The following is a 24,099-nucleotide window of genomic DNA, read 5'->3' on the forward strand; positions in this document are numbered from 1 at the left end:
AAGAGTCCATCTGAGTGTGTTTGGAAAAAGATACAGAAGATTTTATCTGATAAATTTACAGTCAGTTTGTTTATGTGGAAGTTTATACTCTGTCTATGTCTACATAACATAATTTACAAAGACCTTGTTTAATTAGATAGATAGATGGATAGATAGATAGATAGATAGATAGATAGATAGATAGATAGATAGATAGATAGATAGATAGATAGATAGATAGATAGATAGATAGATAGATAGATAGATAGATAGATAGATAGATAGATAGATTGATTGATTGATTGATTGATTTTATGTACCCACAAGCTGGCCAGCAAATAATACATTAAAATGATAAGCTCTTTCATTCAATATATGCACACCATAAGCTCCTATGCTAGATATTATGTCCGTTAAAACCTGCAATGCTGGTTTAACTTCTTAAGCAGCATTAGTATGATGTGTGTGAATCTATAGGGGCTGTGGTATTTTCCTCCCCCACTCCCCACCCACTTTTCCCCAACATTTTATCCTAGAACACATCAGAGAGAGAAAGAGAAAATAAAACAAATACAAAATAAATTTGGGGTGTGAGATTAGATGACTGGGGGACTGTGAGAGGCGATAATGTAAAGACATACTATAATTTACATAAAAAAATGTAAAAAAAATGATAGCAGGCAGTCACTATAATAAGAAGTAAAGAGTAAAAACAAGATGGGGGATGGGTATACCAGATGTCTCACTGTTTTTGTTTAAAGCATGCTCCAGTGTTATATATTGGAATCTACACATTCCCATTTGCACACTGTAAAGGGGTTCAATGGGAAGGAGGAGGCGAGAACCGGATATAAATAATTATATAAATAATAGTTTTAATGATAAACTTAAAAAGACACAAACACACACGACGGACATGTCCATAAACTATCGCTCTCTCGTCGCATCACTGTCTGCCATCGGCCTTTATCCCTCTCGGAGGCTTAATTAGCCTGATAAGGGACAGGGTGTGTATACTCACGACCCGGCCCCGCCCTCCGCCCTCCGCCCTCCGCCCTGCCACATACACCATGCATTTTTTTCTTATTTTTACAATGTAGAAAGCAATCCCCTCAAGAAATAGCACATAAACCAACTAAATCTGAATTTTTCCATCTTCTACACCAGTGGTTCACAACTTTTTTGACACCAAGGCCCCCCACACTCCAAGAAAATATTTGAAGGCCCCCTCACCCGAAACTAGATGTGTCTGATTAAAATAATTAATTAATTTAAAGTCAACTTGAGGCCCCCTAGTGGGTCCCGGCCCCCTGGTTGAGAACATTACCGTTTGGATCCAATGATGCTTACAAACCTCTGGAGGTCCTGGTTAAGGTGATGAACAGTCTTCAGCCCCTACATGATTATCTCTGATCTGCCTGTTATAATCCTGTGCCATATGAGCAGTGATGAGGGACAACGAAATGCCTAAAGGCAAATTTGGCAAACCCCACTCACCCGTGGAACTGCACCTGGAGAGGGAAAATTACAGTAGAAAAACCAAAAGAGATTAAATAGCAGACAGCAGGAGGTTAGGACAGAGATTATATAAAAGAATATATGTAAATTTGTTCTCATATGTTTTAGCCCCAGCTTTAGTGAATGAGATTCCAAGCTCAACATTCTCAAAATAGCTACTATTAGTACAAAATTGTGTAAAGCATAGTTTATAGGGTGAATTCACAGGTGCTTTGCACTGGAGCTCACTGTGAATACACCAAGACAACTGCAGATGTTAATATTTCTAGCAAAAAGGACATACAATTTTGTCTAACTCCCCCAAAGTGATCATATCGCTTCAGAAGACATGAATTAAACCACTTGAGTTCTATGGATTTCCTTTATGCTGTCATTTTACCGAATTGAACGTTTTGGACCCCACTGACTTACAGTATATGGTCAAAAACACATTATACATTCTTCAAAAAATCCTTATTTGTGTTCTGCTCAAAAAAGAAAATAATTTCATACAAGAAGGAAAAGACCAGGCTTGTTTTGGAGCTATGGGAATCAACAGACCCGGCAGTGAAGGCAGTTCAAGTCCAAGTCTGAAAATGTAGAACTTGGAAGGCAGAGGAGGTCGTAAACCAGGCGGTTTCAAGACTGAAGCATCAAGAGATTGTTGTACAGGCCTTGGTTGAGGGGGGGAGGGAGCGGCATGTGGTAATAATAATAATAATAATAATAATAATAATAATAGGTGCCCCAGGCCAGGCTAAGTTTTCCAATAAGATCCACATACGATACCATACCAAGTCCTGGGTATTTGACTTTGTGGTATGGCAAAGAGGAGAGTTGAACCCTCTGTGAGGCCCCAAGAGCAAACTTGCACCACATGTTGGTCAGATGTAAGACAGCCCTGGCATAAGGACGGTACAGGTGCTGGCATAATCAGGTCCTGCGTAAGCTGGTAGACATTCTAGAGGTGCATAGAGTATAGGCAAACAAAGGCATCTATGCTCCCCAGAGGCAGGGTGTTGATTTTGTTAAAAGGGAGGTGCCACACAAGGGACAGCACAGAAGGAAGCCGCATCAATTCTGGTGCCTGGTAGTGATTGGTCAATGATGGTCGACCTTGGCCAGCACCTAAAACTTCCTACCGAGGTTGCCATTACCTCCTTGAGGCCAGGTGTATTGTTGTGGTTGACTTCATAAAAATAGCAAATGATTGAGCTTACTGTTCCATGGGAAGAGGGTCAGGAGACAGCCTATGTGAGGAAGAAGCTAAAATATGCTGATCTGGCCACAGAATCCAGGGAGAATGTATGGAGGACTGCCACCTACCCTGTGGAGGTTGGGTGCAGAAGATTTATGGAAACATCAATGCAGCACCTTTTTAGAGACATTGGCATCATAGGAGCAGCTTCAAAAAAGTATTTGAAGGAATTGGCAGAGGAAGCTGAGAAAGGGAGTTTCTGGCTCTAGTGTTCAGCTGCAGGGGGTGGCAGGGAGATGGGGTGGTAGTGTCCCTGATCGCTGCCCCAGCACCAGGAGATATACCAGGATTAATTGGGCAAAACATTGAAGATAGGTGGCTCACGGCTGATGACCTCGCAGCTAGGCTGAAGGCACAGGTAGAAGTGCAGCAGGCAATAATGCCCGGCAGGTTAATACAGCTACCTGTGCATCTGATTAGACAGCAGAGTAAATGATGAGAGAATTATAATTTTTCTGTCAACTTTTCCTTTAAAAAACAACTACAACTACAAAATGCTGTACACAACCAGATCTTAATAGCTGGGCTATTCTTTCCCATAATCCAACTAGCTGACTGTCCAACTGTTACCACAAGAAGATGATCTGATGCAGCAGACTGGCTTGTGGCCAAGCAAAGGCAATCTCCCTAGAATCAGATGAACATTTTCATATGCCAAGTCTAACCAAATACATAGTTAGTTGTTAATCTTTGTAATAGAACACATAAACTGTATGTGCTTGATCCACTCCAAAGAGAGGATTAAGCCATAACTGGCATATTTCTGTGGTCTGTGATGAGCATGATGTGCACTAACATTTAAGCACCTTCTGCTGCATTTTTGACCATCTGAATTTTCACACTCAGTGAAGCTGAAACACGCACAGGGAAAGTCATCATTGCATTTATGGGTTTTGGATTTCTGAGTAAAATAAGGTCTGTGGTAAACATTACTTGACGATACGTGGCTACTTTTTCTACATGTAAATTACACACTTTCATACCTCAACCGTACATTTTTAAGCTGTTGTTTGCTTTTGAAAAAGTAGGCCTATGTTGCTTCAATGTGACTTCAAAATTCTCATTTGAATTATCATATTTTTTGCAATATGTGAACGCAATAAAACCATGTACATAAACAGGCTGTTTATTGGAAGGTTCCATTGTGACAATTTACCACCATATGGTGACAACATGCCCCGCTATTGGGCAATAACAGTGAAAATGTTCAATAGTCTTCTTGGGAATGTGCTCCTTTATCTCCCCAATAAGCTCAACAAATACTGTATACAGACAAAAACAAACGTACCAAAAAGGTTCATGCAACCTGAAAAGCACTTTTTTTTTTAATAACTTTCATGATTCTTTAGAAAAGCATTAATGTGCTGGTGCTGACAAGAACTCAAGAGGGCTTCGCTTCTCCTTTGTTAATGGATGATGCCAAGAACTAACATTGATTGAAAGATCCATTAATGTTTCACAAATTCACATTTTCAAATAGTCTTCAAGAGATAAAGGCAAACATATTGGCCTGCTGTCCACAGTGGACGACTTGAGTACAAAACTCAACTCAAGCTCTAAATACCTCCCTTGGGATGGCTAATTAATTAAATGTAATAATACAAAATTGAAATGAATAGAAATAGATGTGATGTTGGGCTGGTGGAGAGATGCTAGAAGAATTGTCACAGCAGTGAGGTAAGTTGCTGTTTATGTGCCTGTGTGTTGTAATTGACAGGATTAGATGAACATACTCCTTCTGAACTTTCATTTAAAACTTATTTTAAAACCATTTTTCTTTTTATCTAAAAAAAAAAATCTCTCCAGAAACCTATAAAGTGAAAAACAGTTCATGATATGAGGAGAAATCTTTGCTGAACTTTGGTGCACCAAAGTACCATTGAGGAACCTTTTTTAATAGTATGAGTGAGAAACAGAAAAGATAAAAGTGAGAAATTATTAGGGACAGTGTCAAAGCAGGATTCTAAGACACAGATTTATACATCTGAGTTAATGCAACAAAGCAGTTGAAGGTTAAATAAGTGATGTGTGCTGACTAAACAAAAACCGCTCAGAGTGCTCAGCCTGAAGTCCTCATAGTACTGAAAGCATCCTTGCTCACATACACAGAGAGAGAGAGAGAGAGAGAGAGAGAGAGAGAGAGAGAGAGAGAGAGAGAGAGTGCTGTGGAACTTTCCAAATTTCAATTAGAAAGTGGCATTTAGGGCTTTGGCAAAAACTACTTTGTATATTATATATTATTATTATTTCAAATATGCTGTGGATCAGGCCAGGTTTGTGGGGTCTCTTAATAGGCTATTGGGATGAACAACTATGTGTGCATATTGATTCACTTTAAGCATTGCATTCCTATATTAGGGATATTGTTTAAAGGAAGTCCTGCCTTACAGGTAAAAGAGCCAATCACTTATATCACCTATCAGTCAACTTGAAAATGCATATGCGCATTAGCTGTATCAGCCTTTATTAAATTAAATCGCATTATTTAGCTTGATCTAATCTAAAGAAGCACAATTGATGATACGATTATTGTCAGATTTGTTCTTTGATTTTTCTATTGTATCCATAGGAAATAGCTTCCTGGGAGTGTTCCAAAGATGGAGGCTGAGTGAAATGACTTGCCTTGAAAGGGACATTGACGTAGTTTACACTGATGCTAAATGATTCAGTTCAGTGACTTTATTATCCACAATGTGGAAATTTGTCTTTGGCTTCACCATTGACTATATAAACACCAACGCATCACATAATGATAACAGCATAGAAAAACATAACCAAATATGATCCATTAAAAGTCTACCCTCTGCGGGCATATTCAAATACACACCAACACATCCACACACACACACACACACACACTCATACAGCTACGCATTTAACAGTCTGACTGCATTTGGCACAAATTACATCTGATACATTCTTGATAGCCCGCAGTTGCCTAAAACACCTCCCTGAGGGTAATAACTGAAAGTGACTGAGTAGAGGATGGGTAGGATCCTCTATAATCAACAAAGCTTTTTGTTTTACTTTGGATATACAGACTTTTTTTATTTATTTATTTTACACATTCTGTATTCTCAGTAAACTTAAGATGACTATCTATAAATGTTCCCAGATATTTAAAACTACAAACAATTTCTAAAAAAAAATTAAATTAAATTGAAAAAAATATATTTGAAAAAATAAATAAAACACTGTGTTACAACCATAAAAAAGCAGGTGGCTGCAGCAATTCTGCATAATGAGCAAACGTTGTGTGTAGCCTACCATCCAGTAGGCTATGCGTGTTTGTATTCATCCACTTAAATCTTATTGAATCAAAATGCATAGCTCGAGCTTGCATGGCTCATCCTATACATATTAATGAGAGTGCTCAGAGTTTTAATAGTCGTCACAAAACATATGCTGCAGGCAGTGGTGTAGTAGTGACTGAAGAAGTCGGCATACTGTGAATTTATTGAAAAACTAGCACGGGTGGAGTGACACTCAGTATTTTCCCAAAGTTTAATAGCAATGTTTTAAATACAATTTATTAAAATTTACGCTTTAATCGGCGAAGTAAATATACAGCACAAATTATGATGACTCAAGCGCTGTTGGCGTATTTGGCATTTCTCTGTAGAGACAAGAAATGTCCCGCCCCTTATTGAAACCAAAAGTCGAAAGGTCTTTGGTGCCCATGCCTTTAGTTGGGGTCCTGCCTCCCGCTGCTCCGTGCGGTTTAGAGAGAATCTCTGAACACTTATTATAAGTGAATACAATTCACTCAACGGTGCTGCGGCATCACCTCAGTATAATTACAATTATGGGTCAAAAGCCTCCTCGCTCTTCTGGCAGCCATGTCAAAATTCATTTTAGGTGGGCATGCGCAAAATCCTTTTAATGATAGCTGGGCAAATTAATCATGGATAACTTTTGATTCTAGAAGTTTCAGAAAGAGTCTGTTTATAATTTGTAGGCATACATCTTAAAGTATTTTTTTTATCATTTTAATTAAGTTGTATTTAATATTTCTTATTTAAATAAATTTTAAGTCATCTTGAGGCCCCCTTGATAGTGTGCTGAGGCCCCCTGGTTGAGAAGCACTGGTCTAGACTACACTGCTGGCTGCAGGAGAACAAAGCCTGCACTGAATAAAGTAAAGAAATGATTAAACATTTAACAGTAACATTTTGTCAATTAAACATTTTGAACACCTGCTTTCTTCGACTCCATTTACCGGTCCACATACGTCTTTATGTTGCTTCTACTCAGATTTCTTATTTTAAGGGGTCATTCAGACCAAACTCAGTAGCAAGAATAGAACAGAACGCAGGTGTCTCAAGGTGCTTTTTTAAAAGTTTGAATGTGCCAATCCTGCATGAGACGCTGAAAAACGGATGCATATTCATTGTAATTGGCCCCTTAGTCACCATTGCATCTGACATAGGTGTTATTTGTTAGTGATCTTTGCAAGTCACAAAAGACTTCTGGTAAAGGTGCAGGCCAAACATAGTGCAAAACTTTCTTTTAACAAGACCAATACTTCTTTTTATGTTTTACAGTACATTGAAAGACAAACTGAACAATCGGAAGAGCAGAGCGACATAAATCAGTTCTCAAAGGTTTATTCACTATTGATTTTTGTTTTGTTGATGGACACCTAAACACTATACTGTTCAGAAAACCCAGAGTCTCCACAGCACAGAGCCTCCACCCTCCAGAGCACTGGAAAAATGTATGAATTTTAACATTTCTTAGTTTTTGTTATGCCTATTTTTGGCTTTAATAACAGCATACCCTCAAGCTGGCATGGACTCCACAAGTTTGTGCAAAACCTGATGATTACTATTATCTTTGATGATTTGAAAATGTTCCAAAGAGCATTTTGTGTGCTTCAATGAAAGCAAAGTAGTCTAAACTTTTGAATTAAGGACCTAAAGGGATAGCTCACCCAAAAATGAAAATTCTGTTATCATTCATTCATTCTTCCCATGACTTTGGGAACACACACACAAAAAAAGAGATTCATGTTGATTTTGATGTTTGTTTTGGATCATTGTCCTGCTGTAAAATCCAACCAGGGCCCATTGTAAGCTTTCTGGCAGAGGCAATCAGATTTTAATTTTTTTATCTATTGGTATTTGATAAGAGTCTGTGATGCCATGTACCCGAACTAGATGTCCGGGACCTCTGGCCCCACATTATTAAAGATTCAGCACCACATTTAATTGTGGGCATTCGGTACATCATCTCTGTGTGCCAAACCATCTCTGGTGTTTGCTGCCAAAAAGCTCTTTTTTTTGTTTCATCTGGCCATAAAACCCAGTCTCTTCGAAGTTCCATGAGTGTCTGGAAAACTGAAGATATTGGAGTTTGTTGTTGGAGGACAGCAGAGGCTTTTTTCCTTGAAACTTTCCCAAACAACTTGTGGAGATTTTAGGTGATGTCTGATATTGTTTTTGAGACTTTCTGACCTCAAAACTCAATTAATTTTCTGAAATTATCCAGCTGTGAGCCTTTAGCTACTTGAACCATCCTCCTCACTGTGCATGGAGACAAAATAGACACACGTCTTCTTCCAGGCTGATTCTTAACATCTCCAGTTGATTGGAACATGTTCTTTATTGCGCTGATGGTGGAAAGCTGTTTTCTTATAGCCACTTCCCATTTTGTGAAGCTCAACAACCTTTTGCCACAAATCAAAACTATATTCTTTAGTTTAACCCTCTGTGATTGATGATTAAGGGAATTTGGCCTGTGTGTTACCTCATATTTATACCCCTGTGAAACATGAAGTCAATTTCATGTTCCTAGTCACCCAGGTGCACTAAAAATGTAAAATATGAAGGGGAATATACATCAGATATATTTTGCTCATAAGCATTTCTAGGGGTGCCAATAATTGTGACCAACGTGTTTTGGAGAAAAAATATTTAAAAAAATTAGATATTTTCCCCCTTTCACTTATTTTACTTCAATGAAAATTTAAATTGTGATTTTATTTTAAATAAAAGATCAAAATGATAAACAATGCATATTTTTTCTATGATCATATTTATCAAGGGTGCCAATATTGTTGTTAATATATTTTAAAATATTATTCTGGGTTCAATTCAAGTTAAGCTCAATCGACATCAATTGACTCATCACTACGCAGAAAGGTTTAGTAAGTGATTTTATAACCAAAATCAAGTTAACACTCACATTGCTAACACCTTGTGGCTATACTTTTGTTACAGGGAGTATTTTAACTTGTAAGGATTGTCCTCATTCACTTCCATTGTAAGTGCCTCAGTGTAACACAGATTTTCTTTCTTTTTTTTAAAGGAGGGCCAAGTGGAAATTAATGTTTGTGGTCATCAACATTTTGCCACAAACAGCATCAATTTAGTTAAACTTGTATTGATCCTGGTATATACATATATGATGTACCCCACAATATTTACTAGACAATATCTATGTAGCTAGTTGGCATTTATGACAACAACACCTGGATATTAAAGGACCCTCCTCAACATTTTCATGAAAACGCTCTATATGTCCGTTTACACAAAGGTTTTAATAACAAAGGCAGGACAGAAAAGATTATCAAGGCAACTTATAATATTTGAAGTGATAAAATAAAGACATCGAAACATAAATATGTTAAATAAAACATCAACTCTATAGTCATTTGCTACATATTCAACGTAAAAGCGGTTATCTACCATTATAATCCATAAAACATTATCACCATCAAAATAATTTTGTGTTCCAAATGTAAATATCCTCTGTGGCAATGGCAAACTGGGGTTATGACATCAATCAGGGGTAAACTGAGGCTCGATAACACTCAAATATCGTTTAACTGAAAAGCTCTTCCATTGCATCCATATATACAATAATGGATTTGGGTTATGTGCTCTATTCATTCTGCATGAGCACATGCAGCAGCTGTCGAACAACAGTAGTATTGAAGGAGGACAAGAAGTGAGGTAATGGACCTCTGAGAAGTTCTTCCAAAGGTACAAACTGCAGGATCTGCCTCCCTTGTTCAAGTTTAATTCTCTTCATCTTCTCCATCATGTCCTGAAGGATGTCCAGAAGTTGGGGTAGGGCTGAAGGCCGAGAGAATCCCATACACAGAAGTGCAGCAGGGGGCCAATAAGGTGAGCAACGGAATGTGATGGAATGGAAGCACAGATGGAGTGTGAAAACCAGGCCAGCAGTGAAGCGCGTTAAGGCGGAACATAAAGGAATCACCAGGGCTGAACCAAGACGCTGCTTCTGCAGAGCACAAAGCAAACTGTTCAGAAGCTCAAGTTGACAGTCTGGCTGTCCATCCTGCAATGTGGAGTCTAGCACTTCACAATACGAGGGTCCTTGCAAGAACTCTGGCTGAATTGTAACTCCTCCAAGTGTGATGTCACACCAAGACCGGCTTCCCAGCACCAAACATGATGTGACATCAGGACGGCTGCATATCTCAGATAAGATGTCTACAGGGGAGTATGTGCTGCAGGACCTACATACTGGCACAGCTGCTTTTCCCTTTGGGTTCTTCTGTAGGGCTTCATTCAGGAAGTCTAGTAATTCTTGATCACAGAAGGTAGAACTACACACTTTTGGCAAAGCAGCTCCTTCAAGAACAAACCAGGCTCCCAAATCACACTCATTCAATGGGCCACTAAGTACAATCTCACATCCTTCTGTCCCCACAAGATGCCCCTCTATAAATGCCCCATAAGTTCCTTGGATAAGGCGTTGCTTCCATCCCTGAAGCTGCATCTCTTTGCGCTGATTGAAAGAGCCCATTTGCTTTCGCTCATTCTGCTTTACCCATCCGGCCACCCCACTGCGGCAAACCCAGTTTTTTCGAGGAAGAAATTGGACATTGAAACGTTTCGTATAAAACTCGGCAGCACACACCCTGAGCTGGTCCAATTGCCTGCGCTGCTCTACACTCATACATGCAAAAAGCCTGAGATTCTCCTGAATTGTGTGAACTTGCGAGGCATGGAAAAAAGTGCATATTTCTTCATGTTGACTGAGGAATGAGTTTGGAATGCAGTGATGAGAAAAAAGTGCTGTTGTGGAAGCCAAGTCTGGTCCATAATTACAGATTAACTTTGAAAGCAATGGCCTTATTGATTCTTTGGCCTGATAGTCCAAACACACTATATAAAGTTCTGAATTTCCAGATTTGCTGGTGCCTGGCTTGAAGACATTCACAGAACGGAAGCAGCAAGCAAGGAGATAGAGTAGACAGACTGATGAGTGTTCAAATAGCGTGAACATCTTCAGAACAAATGAGCCACCGGTCCCCAACAGTAGCAGTGCACAAACTACTTCACAATATTGTAGTGGAGCAACTAAGCTTTCCTGTTCCCCTGGGTCATCCTGACAGTCAAAGCTTCCATCTGCCGTAACCAAATCTACACTGCGCATGTTACTGACAAATCTCGGTAGCTCCAGCAGATGCTTCTGAAGCATTATGTCACCTGTGTTGTCAGATCCAAAGAACCACCAAGGCAGAGTGTGTATAATTAATCTGTCATCTGTTATAGTGCAACCACGTCCGTTGGCTTCGTAGTATGGATTTAGTGTGTTTGCAATCCAGTTCCAGTCACAGTGCAAGCTGCTCGTCTTAAGGAAGTGATTCAGAGCTGATATGAAGGCTCCAGGAGCTTCACAGAGGTGTATGGAGTTCAACTCACCACTCTTTAATGCACTGTCAGGTAAAAGTTTAAAAGAGCCCAAGATCTCATAGAACTTGGCCCAAGCCTGTGTGCAGAGTTCTGCATTGGCAGTGGAGCGAAGATGGGCTGTAATGGTACCTGCTCGGTTGGTGGAACAAGTATGCTTGTGCCATATCGAGAGGTCTTTATCACCGAGTTGATTCTTCACCTCATTAAGTGATTTTTTCAGAGCTTGCAAACGTGGGTGACTAATAGGAGTATCACAGAGTACCACATTTGGGTCTGGCAAGGTCCACTGTCCTCCAGAGGGGGGAACATACCCTCTAACCTTGCTGAAGAGTTGGTGCACCTCTGCAAATATCACCTCATCAGAAGTTTCAGGGTCTTCTGCCTTCTCTTGTGGCAATCTTTTTCTCACTCCCCGGCCCCTCTTCATGATTCGAATATTTTTTTGAACAAAATAAATCAATCACAAAACTGTAGAAGAAAAAAAGACTGTCATGAGCACTAAGACAGGGCAGAATATGTGCTAATTTTATTAAATACAATGTAGATGTCTGCTGAAACATTTCGTGGTTTTCTACCGAAATTACTTAAATGCATAATTGCATTAAAGTGACTGACTTAAGTCTTGCTATTCTGCGTGCATGACAGTGGCATATTGTTTATTTATATAAATTTGCAGGCAACGGCACAAAATGCATGCAGTCACAGTGACTAGAGTCACGGATTGATTATTGTGTCGTTCTATACCATAAAATATCGTTAAAAAATATATATATTATGACGGATCTCCTTTTTTCCATTGACGCACCACTTGCATTAGCTTTAACACAGATCAGATCAGTGAAAACGCTAAAAGAAACGTGTATAAAACAAGTGCGTTTATTCTGAGAAACTTACTTCTCCCTGCTGTTGCAAATGTATCTTACTTTCTGGCTAGTAAGCAAAATAGCTAACAGGCTACGATACTTTAGACATGACAATAAAAGCACCATTCAAAATGTATGCTGCTTTTATTAAATGAATATTTGTATTATGCGCCGCATTTTCCATTTATCCCCCGAATGCACACGAGACACTCAGCAAGAGCTGAAAGAGAAACGCTGTAGCTGCTACTGCAGTGGCTAGTTCAGGGAATGCTTGCACGAAAACACGATGTCAGTTACGGCCTGTTAAATGTAACTACATCGCCATGGGGAACTTCTCTGTATGGGTTTCCGACGTTGCATTAACGTTTTTACAAGCACTTCACTCTCAAAATACTAATAAAATGAGATCTGTTTGTGCTTACCGACCTCAGCTAAGATTCTCGCTTCCTCATGCATGACTACCTCTGTTGTGTTGTGACAGTGACTTGCAGCAAATGGTATAGAAATTAATGTGTTTTTGATTTATTGATTCATTGATTTAATTAATTAATTAATTTTTAGAAATTATCATCAGCTGTTCGGGCATGCCATGTACTTTCTCTCTCTCTCTTTCATTGTGTGTGTGTGTGTGTGTGTGTGTGTGTGTGTGTGAGAGAGAGAGACAAAAATAACAACGGTTAAATCTCAATGATCTCATTTAGCTGTCAGCTTTTCTAATAAACGTATTTGCTCTTAGTGTATAGCACTGGATCCACAGCATTAATAAGAGTTACTGTACATTTGTAGGAGTGAGTGTTTAATTGTGCAATGTAAAGTTTAGTATATGCATGGCATGATTTAAATCATAGTGATCCAGTTTGGATCTTCAGATGTTTCTTTCTTAAATATAAGTTATTTCTATTGTTGTAAATCATAACCTAAATCAAAAGACTACAGTATATTATTGTGTACAGAAATTAACAACTCCATCTCAAGCTGTATTTAAGTATTGCAATCCAAGGTTTCAGAGACAAACCTATAGAAAACACTCAAAAAATTTAATTATTGTTTAACAGCTCGTTTATTGCACTTACTATTTTACTTTCCATTAACATTACTTTCCATTTATTGCATTTTCTTTAAAGGAATAATCTGGGTTTCAATACAAGTTAAGATAAATCAACAGCATTTGTGGCTGGTTACAGTGAGGTACTTACAATGGAAGTGAATGGGGCGAAATGTTTGAGGGTTTAAAGGCAGAAATGTGAACTTTACAACTTTAGAAAAGCACTTACATTAATTCTTCTGTTAAAACCTGTGTATTATTTGAAATATAAAGTTGTTTGAATCAAAGTTTTTGCAGTAGACTACTAAATGACTGATTACAGGTTTTGCGGTTACATTGTCATGGCAACGAAGTTATAAAATTGGATGTAACTTTACACAGAAAAGAGAAGTAAGCTATTTTATCACACTTAAATCATGTTAACATGCATTTTGTTTACGTCTTGTGGCTATACTTTTGAAACAATGAGATGTTTTTTAAATTTTTTATATTAACCTTTTATTGATTCAAAAACAGGATTAAAGAAACAGAACATACACAGAATATTTCTTAAACAGACAAGAGGAAACACTTAAAAATATATATAAAAATAAAATCACACATTAAAAACTACAAATCTCCCTCTTCTGCCCCTCCCCGAAAGCCTTCTAAAAAGGCTAAATAGCTACCCCATTTTTTTTGTAATAATTTTTTTTATTGATTTATAAACATATGACAAAATAAAAAAAGCACAACATATATACACTGAATCAACATTTAACATTGAACCCCCCAATCACCAAACCCACCCTTACCCCAACGAACTCCCCTGTGCACAAAACAAAGCAAAACAAATAAATATAATCATATATAATTAAACTTAACCCAAAGAATAATGCAATGGTCTCCAGCCCCCCCATGAGGGTCACCCAAAAACACCAAGTAATTAACCCACTTCCTGTCGAACAAATTCTGAACCCCCAGCCTTCTGCTTGACATCTCTTCAAAAGCAGACACTCTCCCCATCTCTGCACACTACTCTGGACAAATAAAATGCCCAAGTACTTAATGCCCTGTCTGGGCCACTGGAAGTCGCCTGGCTGGAAAGCCATTACTGGACAGTACACTGTCAGTGCCAAAGATTTGGATTTAGACCAATTGACTTTGTATCCTGAGAACTTGGAAAAGGAATTAATAATTCTGTGGAGGCAAGGCATAGATCTAGTAGGGTCGGAGACGAATAATAAAATATAATTTGCATAAAAAGCAGAAGCTTATGTGCCATACCTCCCACCATCACCCCTGGAAAATCATCCTCCTTTCTTATTGTGACAGCTAATGGTTCCAGGGCAAGACAGAACAATAATGGAAAAAGAGAGCAAGCCTGCCGGGTGCCCCTATCCAGAGGAAATTAATCTGAAATGAATCCATTCGTTTGAACCGCCGCTGCTGGGTGTTAATAAAGTAACTTAGTCCATCACATAAAACTATTCCTGAAATTGTATATTTCCAAAATCTGAAAAAGATAATCCCATTCTACCATATCAAACGCCTTTTCAGCATCATGTGAGATGACCGCGACCGGAGTCTGATCATTCGCCACTGAGCATGATATTGATGAAACGCTCTCAGAAGATAAAATGTTATCAGAAGAGCTACAGCCCAGAATAAACCCCACCTGATCTATACATATAAGAGATGTCATAACTTTATCAGTTAGCTAAAATGTTTGACAATATTTTTACATCTAGCTGGATCAGGGAAATTGGACAGTAACTCTTACACTTTCTTGGATCTTTGTCCTGTTTAAGAATAAGACTCATCCGGGATTGTGTCATGGTTGGTGGATAAACTTCTAAAAAAAGTGAAGCCAGTTCTGTAGCATAAGATCTAAAAAATTCAGCGGCAAAGCCGTCTGCCTGTATGTAAGGCCTTAATTAACTCGTCAAGCTCCTCCAAGATTATCTCAGATTCAAGAGAATGTTTTTGCTCAGTCGTCAGTTTAGGGAGATCTAATTGTACCACAAAATGTATAATATCCTCATCAGTAGACGAAGACGTGGAACTACAGAGATCAAGATAGAATTCTTTAAAAGCATTATTAATATCAATGGCTGAGGGTAAAAATTACACCACCAGCAGATTTCACTGAGGGAATGGTAGAAAAAGACTCCCTGATTTATATATCTAGCCAAAAGCTTCCCTGCCTTGTCCCCCGACTCGAAGTATGACTGTCTTGCCCTGAATAGCCAAAACTCCACCTTCTGCAACAAAATAGTATTATACCTGTATTTTAGTCGGGTCAGTTCTCTGAGGCCATCAGATGACATTCGGCGCTTCAGCTCTACCTCGGCACTTTTAATATTCTCTTCCAACTCCACGGGTTCTCGTGCTTTGGATTTTTTGGTGAATGAGGCATACTGTATGATACGACCCCTAAGAACCACCTTAAGTGTGTCCCAAGCCACGCCCAGAGAGGATACTCAGGACCAGTTGGTCTCCATATAAACATTGATTTCAGCCTTTAACATTTGTTGGAATTCAGGATTTTGCTAAAGGGATACATCAAAGCACCAACTATATGATTTCCTTTTCTCAATATGTGGCAACACCTCTAAACTCACCAGGGTGTGATCTGTGAATAAAATGTTGAGCAATCAACAACAGATGAAATGAGGGATTTAGATATCAAAAATATCATCTATTCTAGAGTAAATCTTATGGACTGATGAAAAAAATGTATAGTCCCTACCAGATGTGTTTAAAAGTCTCCAAATATCTTTAAGACCAAGATTTTTACACGTGAAGTGTCAATGTTGTCTAGGGTGCTTGCACCCTTTTGCTTCACTATGATCAAGGACTGAGTCCATGAAAAGATTAAAGTATCCTCCCAATATTATTTCATGAGGGGTGCCGGCTTGCAACATCCCTTCATGATCTATATAAAAGCCCTGATCATCAATGTTAGATGTGTAAATGTTGGCCAAAATCAGACTATTCCCCTGAATTTCTCCTAAAACTATAATGACTCTTCCTTATTTATCATTAATCTGGCCCATAATCTGTTTGAGACATTTGAATTGTAGATGTTTACTTATCAGTGTAATGACTCCCCTGCTCTTACTTTAGCCAGCACTGAAGAAACCATGTCCACCCCATTTCTTCCCAAATTGTTCAGCTTCCTGTGAGGAAAGATGCTTTTCTTGAAGAAACACTATATCATATTTCTTACACTTGATTAAGAAGAGAAATACCCTTCCTTCTTTTTATGAGGTGCCTCAACCCATTCACATTCCACGTGGAAAAAGACAATCCACTCATACTAATATCTGACATTTTGACATATGAGAAAAAACTGTGTGTCAAAAACAAAATTATAATGACCACATTTCAACATTAGTGCAACAATCAATCTCCGAACTTCCCCTAGAACCAAACAAACAAAAAGAAAAATGTGCGCATTAACCCCTCCCACGACAGCGCAACTGGTGTCCAGCCCTCTAAACTCAAACAGTCTTTGTACGCCTACGAGAACCCCCGCATCAATTTTGCCGTTGGATTGCTCAAGTCCGTTGATTCTATAAAGAATTTGTGAGACAGTGTTACACAACAAAAGATAATCTATAAAACAAACTCCAGTCAATAGGCAGAATAAATGCAAAGAACATGTAGAACATGTAGAAGAACATCCACATAACTGTCCCGAAGGTGTGTTCTTCTACAAACCAAACTCCAGCAGCTAGGCGGATTCAGCACTAAGAAAAAAATTCCTCGGACAGTCAAACGAATGTTCAGTGAGCTGGCCTATTCGGCTGCTACATGAGTGCAACAATTGACCTAATCACTCCAATGGCTTGCAGGAAATACTCCACAAAATAAACTCCAGCCAATAGGAGGCATAATGAATGAAACACATCATAAGAAAGTGTTTCACCGCTGTTCAAGTGCACTTTGGATCACATCATTTATACGTATAAATGTTTTCCATCTGAAAGGACTAAATATTAAATGAAACAAATGACAATAAAATGCAAAGTAATCTGTTTAGTAATCTAATTACCAATTATTTAAATTGTAACTGTAGTGGAATTCAGTTACTTATATTTTGTATTTTAAATACGTAATCCTGTTTTTTATTTATAATTTTATATATAATTTATTTATAAATGTATTTATATTTAGAATAATCTTTGGACGTCTGTACACACAAATAATTTAATTTTATTTGTCCATTGTGTTGGTGGAGCAGACACCACTATAATAATCATAATGTTTTAAGAATCCTATACATTTATAACTATTATTTGCATTAATAATGTGCATGTGTACAGATGCATGCAGAAAATTGTGCAGTTTGCTATCGGATTGAAGGATGTGTTTTTTTGTGTTTTAAGATACTGTGTCTCTTGAACAAACATTCACACACACACACACACACACAGTAACATGCTGCAATATTTGTATAGTGAGGTACTCCATCCAAGTCTTTGATTTATGTCACAGTATGTCTTACAACAAATTGCATTATAACGAACAAAATATATTGAATTTAAATCATTTGACATGCAATGGGAAAAGGTAAAATATTGCAGCTAAGCATGAGGAATATGTGTGTGTGTGAGTGTGCATGTGTGCAGAGATAAGAGCGATGCAGAGAAATTCCCCCTGGCTCAGCATATTTGAAGTATGTGGCTGTATATGTGCCAGTGTGACTGTGAATTTAAGGCATAATAATCTGTCAGGGTCAGATTATTTCTATGGAGATGACAAGCTGCTCGGGTGAATGGAGCCAGGTATTGCCATGGTGACAGGCATATCTTGACCTTATTGCTGAGTCTCGCACAGTAATTGCCCAACTAAATCAAAAATAGGGTCAAGGAGAGGATTCCGACCTCTGCAAAAGATGTATAAGTGAAGGAGAATGGAAGCAATCATGAGGGACATATAAGCAAAAATCTTGGATGAACCAAAATAATAAAACAAAAGACATTATTGGGATATTAATGTCAGAATGAACAGCATTTAGATGACCACAACAGGGCTGAGCTGATGTGTGGGTGCTGTCATGCATAAATGTTCGCTCAAGTGTGTTCATTGAAGTGAGGGTGATTGTGCTTGCATGTGCGTTCAGCTGTCTCATATGAGTGTGCATTCATGTGTACAGTATGAGAGCTGTGTTAAAGTTAGCACTCTTAGATATGTTGAAATAACTGGATTAGAAAGCAGAATAATAACAGAAAAGGGGAGAAAAGGGTAATGAGAACCCTCATAATAGGAGTACCGGTAGTCTAGGAGAGCGTAATCTTTCTTAATCTTAAAGTCTCATTATTGCACTCTGTGTTCAAGTCTCTCTCAAACGCACACACATACAGACACACACACACACACACACACACACACACACACACATTCTCTTTTCTCTTTGTGCTTTTCTTAACCAATTAATTGACTGTTCTTGTACAACAGCTGTCCCAGTGAGTAGAATTACAGTGAGATAGGAGAAGATGGTAACTGGAAGGTTGCTGGTTTGATCGAGATTGAGCCATGAGCAGGGTTTGGGAATAACGGAATACATGTAACAGGATTACATATTTAAAATACAAAATATAAGTAACTGTATTCCACTACAGTTCAATTTAAATTATTGGTATTTAGAATACAGTTACATTCAAAAAGTATTTTGATTACTGAAGAGATTACTTTGCATTTTATTGTCATTTGTTTCATTTAATATTTAGTGCTTTCAGATGGAAAACATTTATACGTATATTTGAACAGCGGTGAAACACTTTCTTGTGATGTTTTACATTCATACGAGCAGACAGAGAAGTATGTTTGAAGTATGTTTGAAGTACGTTTGGAGCAGAAGAAATAGAAATAAACCTTGTGTAAATTGTCAGTTTTACGCTAAGCTAAAATTATATTTCTAGCCGTTTTACATGCACATGTGACCAGACACGATCATATATTTTATCAAGAAAATTCATATTAGATCATATTTCCTTTTTTTCTAGTAAGACATACATCGTAATATTGTATTCTTTGTAATCATTTTTGTATAAATAATCTTTAAAAATATTTTAAAAAAATACTTAAAACAACACTGCATAAGATATTTAGGTTTTTTCAGAGAATGTATTTTTAACATTTAGTATTTTCTCTTACTGTACTGGCAGAGTTTTATAGTCAAAACAAGTCAAAAATCGACCAGTGCTGAAGAAGTAATCCACTGTAATACACTGATCTTGAGTAATCTAACGTAATACGTTACAAATTACATTTTACAGCAAGTATTCTGTAATCTGTAATAGAATACATGTCAAAAGTAAACCTCACAACCCTGTTAGAGTTATCACCTCTGTACCCTTGAGCAAGGCACTTAACCCCAGGTTGCTCCAGGGGGAACTGTCACTGTAATGAACTGAGAGTCGCTTTGGATTGAAGTATCTGATAAACGACTACTACCCACCCATAGGAGTCTATATCTAGTTCCATGTGGATAGGCCATGACACATTGAGTCCCTCAGAGGTCAGAGAGACTGTTAATATGATGGCTAGTGTTTTTGAAGAGCATTGAGATAACATACATACATACAAACTGTCAGGGGCGGATTGGCCATCGGGAATACCGGGAACAATCCCGAACGGCCGGTCCATTTCAGGCCGAAGACCGGCCGGTGGTCAAAGAGTTTTTTTTTTTTTTTAATGATACGCGACCTGCCTAACCGGCCTCTCAGCTGCAGCGGAACGCTGTGTGTGTGAGATTCAGACCGGGCCAGACCAATACTTCAATCTGAGGGGGGATACGAGCGGCCCCTCCCAACTTGGACTGATCCTCGTTTTTTCTGACATCCGATTGGCTCAAACTAGGTGCCGATCAAAGGAGTTTACTTTTGGTCATGTTTGCGGGTTTGTTTGAATGCAACAGATACGAACGGTAAAAATGGCAAAAAGAAGGAAAGAAGAGAAAGAAATGGGTGGGGCCGAAAAAATAAGAATTAAAAAGAAAAAATTTTTGGCACAAGAGGCAGCTAAATGCGCCAAATTAACAGACCTTTTCCGTAGTGGAAAGAGTGCTGTGGCAGCTGGAGGTGCAGATGAGGAAGGACCCAGCAGCATGGACAGGACAGGTGCACGATTAGGGATATATTAGTGATTTATTATACACTGAAATTGTTTATATTTGCATTTAAATATAGGCATTTATTACATGGCTTGGTAGAATTCCAATGTAGGAAGAGAGAAGAGGAGGAGCAGCAGAAACCAGGAAACAGACAGGTAGAGGGGCAGTGTGCAAGGCTAGGTAGGCAATCATATTAGGCATATCAATCGATCAAAGCTTTATTAAGGACACACAAAATAGAAAAATACAGCACAATATTACATATTTAAATATAGGATAAAATGCCAATAGTTCCACATACTAGATAATAACCTGACTGAAGCACAGATTGAATTAGAAAATGTATTATTCTTAGTCATATTTATTACTGATGTTCTTCTCATGTTCTTCTCAGCTGTACAATCAGTAAGCAGAGGCAGGGTCCAGCACAGGGGAAACTGAGTTGAAAGTGAGGACACACACACACACACAAATCTCTATTTTATGGGACTGCATTGTGGTTTTTGAGTATCTGAGTGGGTATTTGTTAGTATTTGTAACCATTTTATCACTCCGACTGACTGTACACATGACATGCTGGTAGTTAGCAGTATACGAACTATACTGTGACTTATGTGTTCGAGATTAGGTTTTGCTGACCTGGTTGTGTTCAGTGCAGTGGTGACTTGCTTATACAACCTGAAGAGGCAGGTGTCATCCTAAAATTTCTTGAAGGTCTTCAGTGTAATCTGATTCTCTTTATACCATAAAAACACTATTAGAATTAAAATAACTGCAAAAAATCCTTCTGCTCGTGCACCAAGGGCACTCGCGTAAAAGGCCTCTCCATCTTAAAGTCCCGGGCTGAATTTCAGTCCCAGTACGTCCCTGCAAACTGTTTTAATGCAAAATACCTCTTTATCTATGTATTTATTTTTTGCTTTGTCTTCTCACATCCTAGGTTTAATTACTTTCAAATAATTGTATTTTATCACAAATGTTTTACAATATTTGGTGTGTGTGTGTGTGTGTGTGTGTGTGTGTTTAAATAAAATGTCTAGAGCTGATTGGAGATTGGAGAGCAGAGCACAGATTCTCTGCAGCAAGGAATTTGGCACGGTCACACATAATGGGAGCGCATTGACAAACGCTCTTTGCCATAAACTGAGGCTCCTCCTAGTGCCAAAGACAGAGAATTGACTCCCTACCACTAATGAGCCTGCACTTTATTCTGAAATTACCCACAATTGTAATAATGTACAATGTTTATATTGTATAATTTTCATTTTTTGGCATCTTGCTAATGTTGTGTTTGTAGTTTTTAGTCTAATCTTCTGAGATATTACTGTGAAAATATACAAATGTTTCAAAATGAAAGATTAGCTGTATTTCAAAACTCTTTTATAATATTTTGCCATTTTACAAATATGCTTGCTATATAAATCTTGCTATAGAATCTTTTTTTTCTAAAGATTCTGACCAACATCTCATGGGAATTGTAAATCACTCATAATTGAATCTTATTTTCCTGCCCACTTTTCTCTTTGAACTTCCTTTGGGGTTTTTGAGCTTTTAAAACTTTATGAAGTTGATACTTTTCCTACACAACTTCTCTATCAAGAAAGATATGTCCTGTAAGGTTTTGGGGAAACTTATATGAAAATGAATGATGACATTTGACTCCTCAGCTTATGATTTGATTTTTGTCAAAAATGTTTCTCTAAGGGTTAGGTTTGGGGTAAAGGGAGAGGATTAGGTGACATTTCATTAGCTCAGAATAAAAACAATAGAAGTCAACAGTAAGTCCCCACCATGATAAAACAAGCAAAACTCTCTCTCTCTCTCTCTCTCTCTCTCTCTCTCTCTCTCTCTCTCTCTGTGTGTGTGTACATCGTGGGGACCAAATGTCCCCACAAGAATAGTAAAACCTGAGATCACCTACATTGTGGGGCCCAGCCAGCGGTCTCCACAAGGGAATTGGCTTATCAGTCAGTCCCCATGAGGAAAACACATTATAAATCATACTAAATTATGTTTTTGGAAAAAAGGCAGAAAGTTTTCTGTGAGGGTGAAGTTTAGGGGTACACTGTAAAAAAAAAAATCATGTTGTTTTTACAAAAAACTGGTTGCCAGTATAATTATGTAAAAAATACAGTTAAAATGTAAACATGAAGTTCATCAGTAGTGGCTCTGTATTGTCTTTTAAAATATATTAAAACATTTTACTGTATATTTTACAGTTAATATTTGTGAATTTACATTTTATTTCTGTAGCATTTTTACAGTATTTTACTGTTAAAATTACAGACTTGACAGTGTAGGGTTTGGGGATAGAATAAAGTTTGTACAGTATAAAAACCATTATGTCTATGGAGAGTCCTCATAAAACATGACTCTCCATGTGTGTGTGTGTGCGTGCGTGTGTGAAAGAGAGAGAGAGTTTATATTCATGATATGTGTATGCAGGGGAGACCGGGAACTTTTTGCTCCAATTCATATTTCAATATCAATTTTTGTAAAGAAACACACCTTAAAGCCTTGGAAAAAAAAGATACAAATCATTGAACACACACTGACGTTTTGTGATTGATAGCCCCACTAATATTCCTGCACACGGTGTAAGTTGTCACAGAATCTTTTCAATATTAGCTTTTTAGCGAGATTTAATCAAATATGTAAGACAAAATCAAATATGACAAAATTCATGAAACAGTAAAACTGTCTAATGTAACATGAAACATACACCAAAACAAATAAATAAATAAAACCGCTGTTTTTGGCCAAAAACTATAGTGATAAATAAACAGTAAAAATGTACAACATTTAAAGTACATATGACAGCTTGCACAAGTAAAATATGATAACTTACATTTATGAAAAATACGTTTGAGAACACAGTTCAACCTTTCATTTAAAGTCTATCTTAGTTGATCCCTGTCTAAATGTATGCTGATGCAGGTTTACATATTAAACCGCTGCTGGAGAAAACACACATTATTTGACTTTTGACTTAAAACCTTAATGAGCCCTTGTGACAACTTCCAGACGTGACAACTTGCCCCTGTCTCCCCTTCTCTTGAGAAAACTGTGCTCTGCCTATGGTTAAACAAAAAAACATCTCACGCTTAACTACGTTGCACAGTTCACTACTGTCCACACATCATGTGTCACTCCTCAACATGGCATGAAACAACAGCTCCTCCTAGTGGTACTACGGGGTCTTCTCTGGCCAATGATATGTCTTCATCTCGTGTGTGTGGTCATGATTTTAGACGTATGTTTGAAAATTACAATTAATTTATTTTGGAGTAAATCTTTTTTAATAAAGAAAAAAATACTGAAGTGCATCTTTAATAGAAAAGTAATAATTGCTTCACATAAAAGAGTCGAAATAATGGAGTCCCAATGTTTTGTGAGAGCAATTCAAGTCTTTTGGAGGAGCTACACTAACAAAAATGTCACTTTTGGGAAACACGTTAATACTTAGATACTAATATAGAGGCAATAATTGTCTCGCAAACTAGCTGAGATAATCCTGTCCAGCGCTGACTCAGGCGTTGATAATGGGCAAGTTTTCTGAGTTTTCAGACAGACGGACAATGGACAATCCAGCAGTCGATTAAGACCCCGCCCCCTGATATGTTTTCATTGGTTAGTTGCATTGAAACGCTGCCGTGATTGGGCGTTCTACATGTCACTCAAGTTCA

General features: G+C 37.9%; 1 protein-coding gene across 2 annotated transcripts; it reads right to left on the reverse strand.

The window, feature by feature from the left end:
* Positions 1-9,270: 9,270 nt before the first annotated feature.
* On the reverse strand, positions 9,271-12,745 carry LOC127644422 (cap-specific mRNA (nucleoside-2'-O-)-methyltransferase 2-like). Of its 2 annotated transcripts, none has more exons than XM_052127602.1 (2): positions 12,689-12,745; positions 9,271-11,871 (listed from the first exon to the last, which is right to left on the reverse strand). In XM_052127602.1, exon 2 carries the CDS (start codon positions 11,828-11,830, stop codon positions 9,620-9,622), a length of 2,211 nt encoding a protein of 736 aa, XP_051983562.1. In that variant the 5' UTR covers positions 11,831-11,871; positions 12,689-12,745; the 3' UTR covers positions 9,271-9,619. The 2 variants fall into 2 exon arrangements, with proteins under 2 accessions (XP_051983562.1, XP_051983551.1); XM_052127591.1 differs by having other exon boundaries at positions 12,693-12,732.
* Between the last annotated feature and the right edge of the window lie 11,354 nt (positions 12,746-24,099).

Source organism: Xyrauchen texanus, chromosome 1 (genome assembly GCF_025860055.1).
Source record: "Xyrauchen texanus isolate HMW12.3.18 chromosome 1, RBS_HiC_50CHRs, whole genome shotgun sequence".
Classification (NCBI taxonomy): Eukaryota; Metazoa; Chordata; class Actinopteri; order Cypriniformes; family Catostomidae; genus Xyrauchen; species Xyrauchen texanus.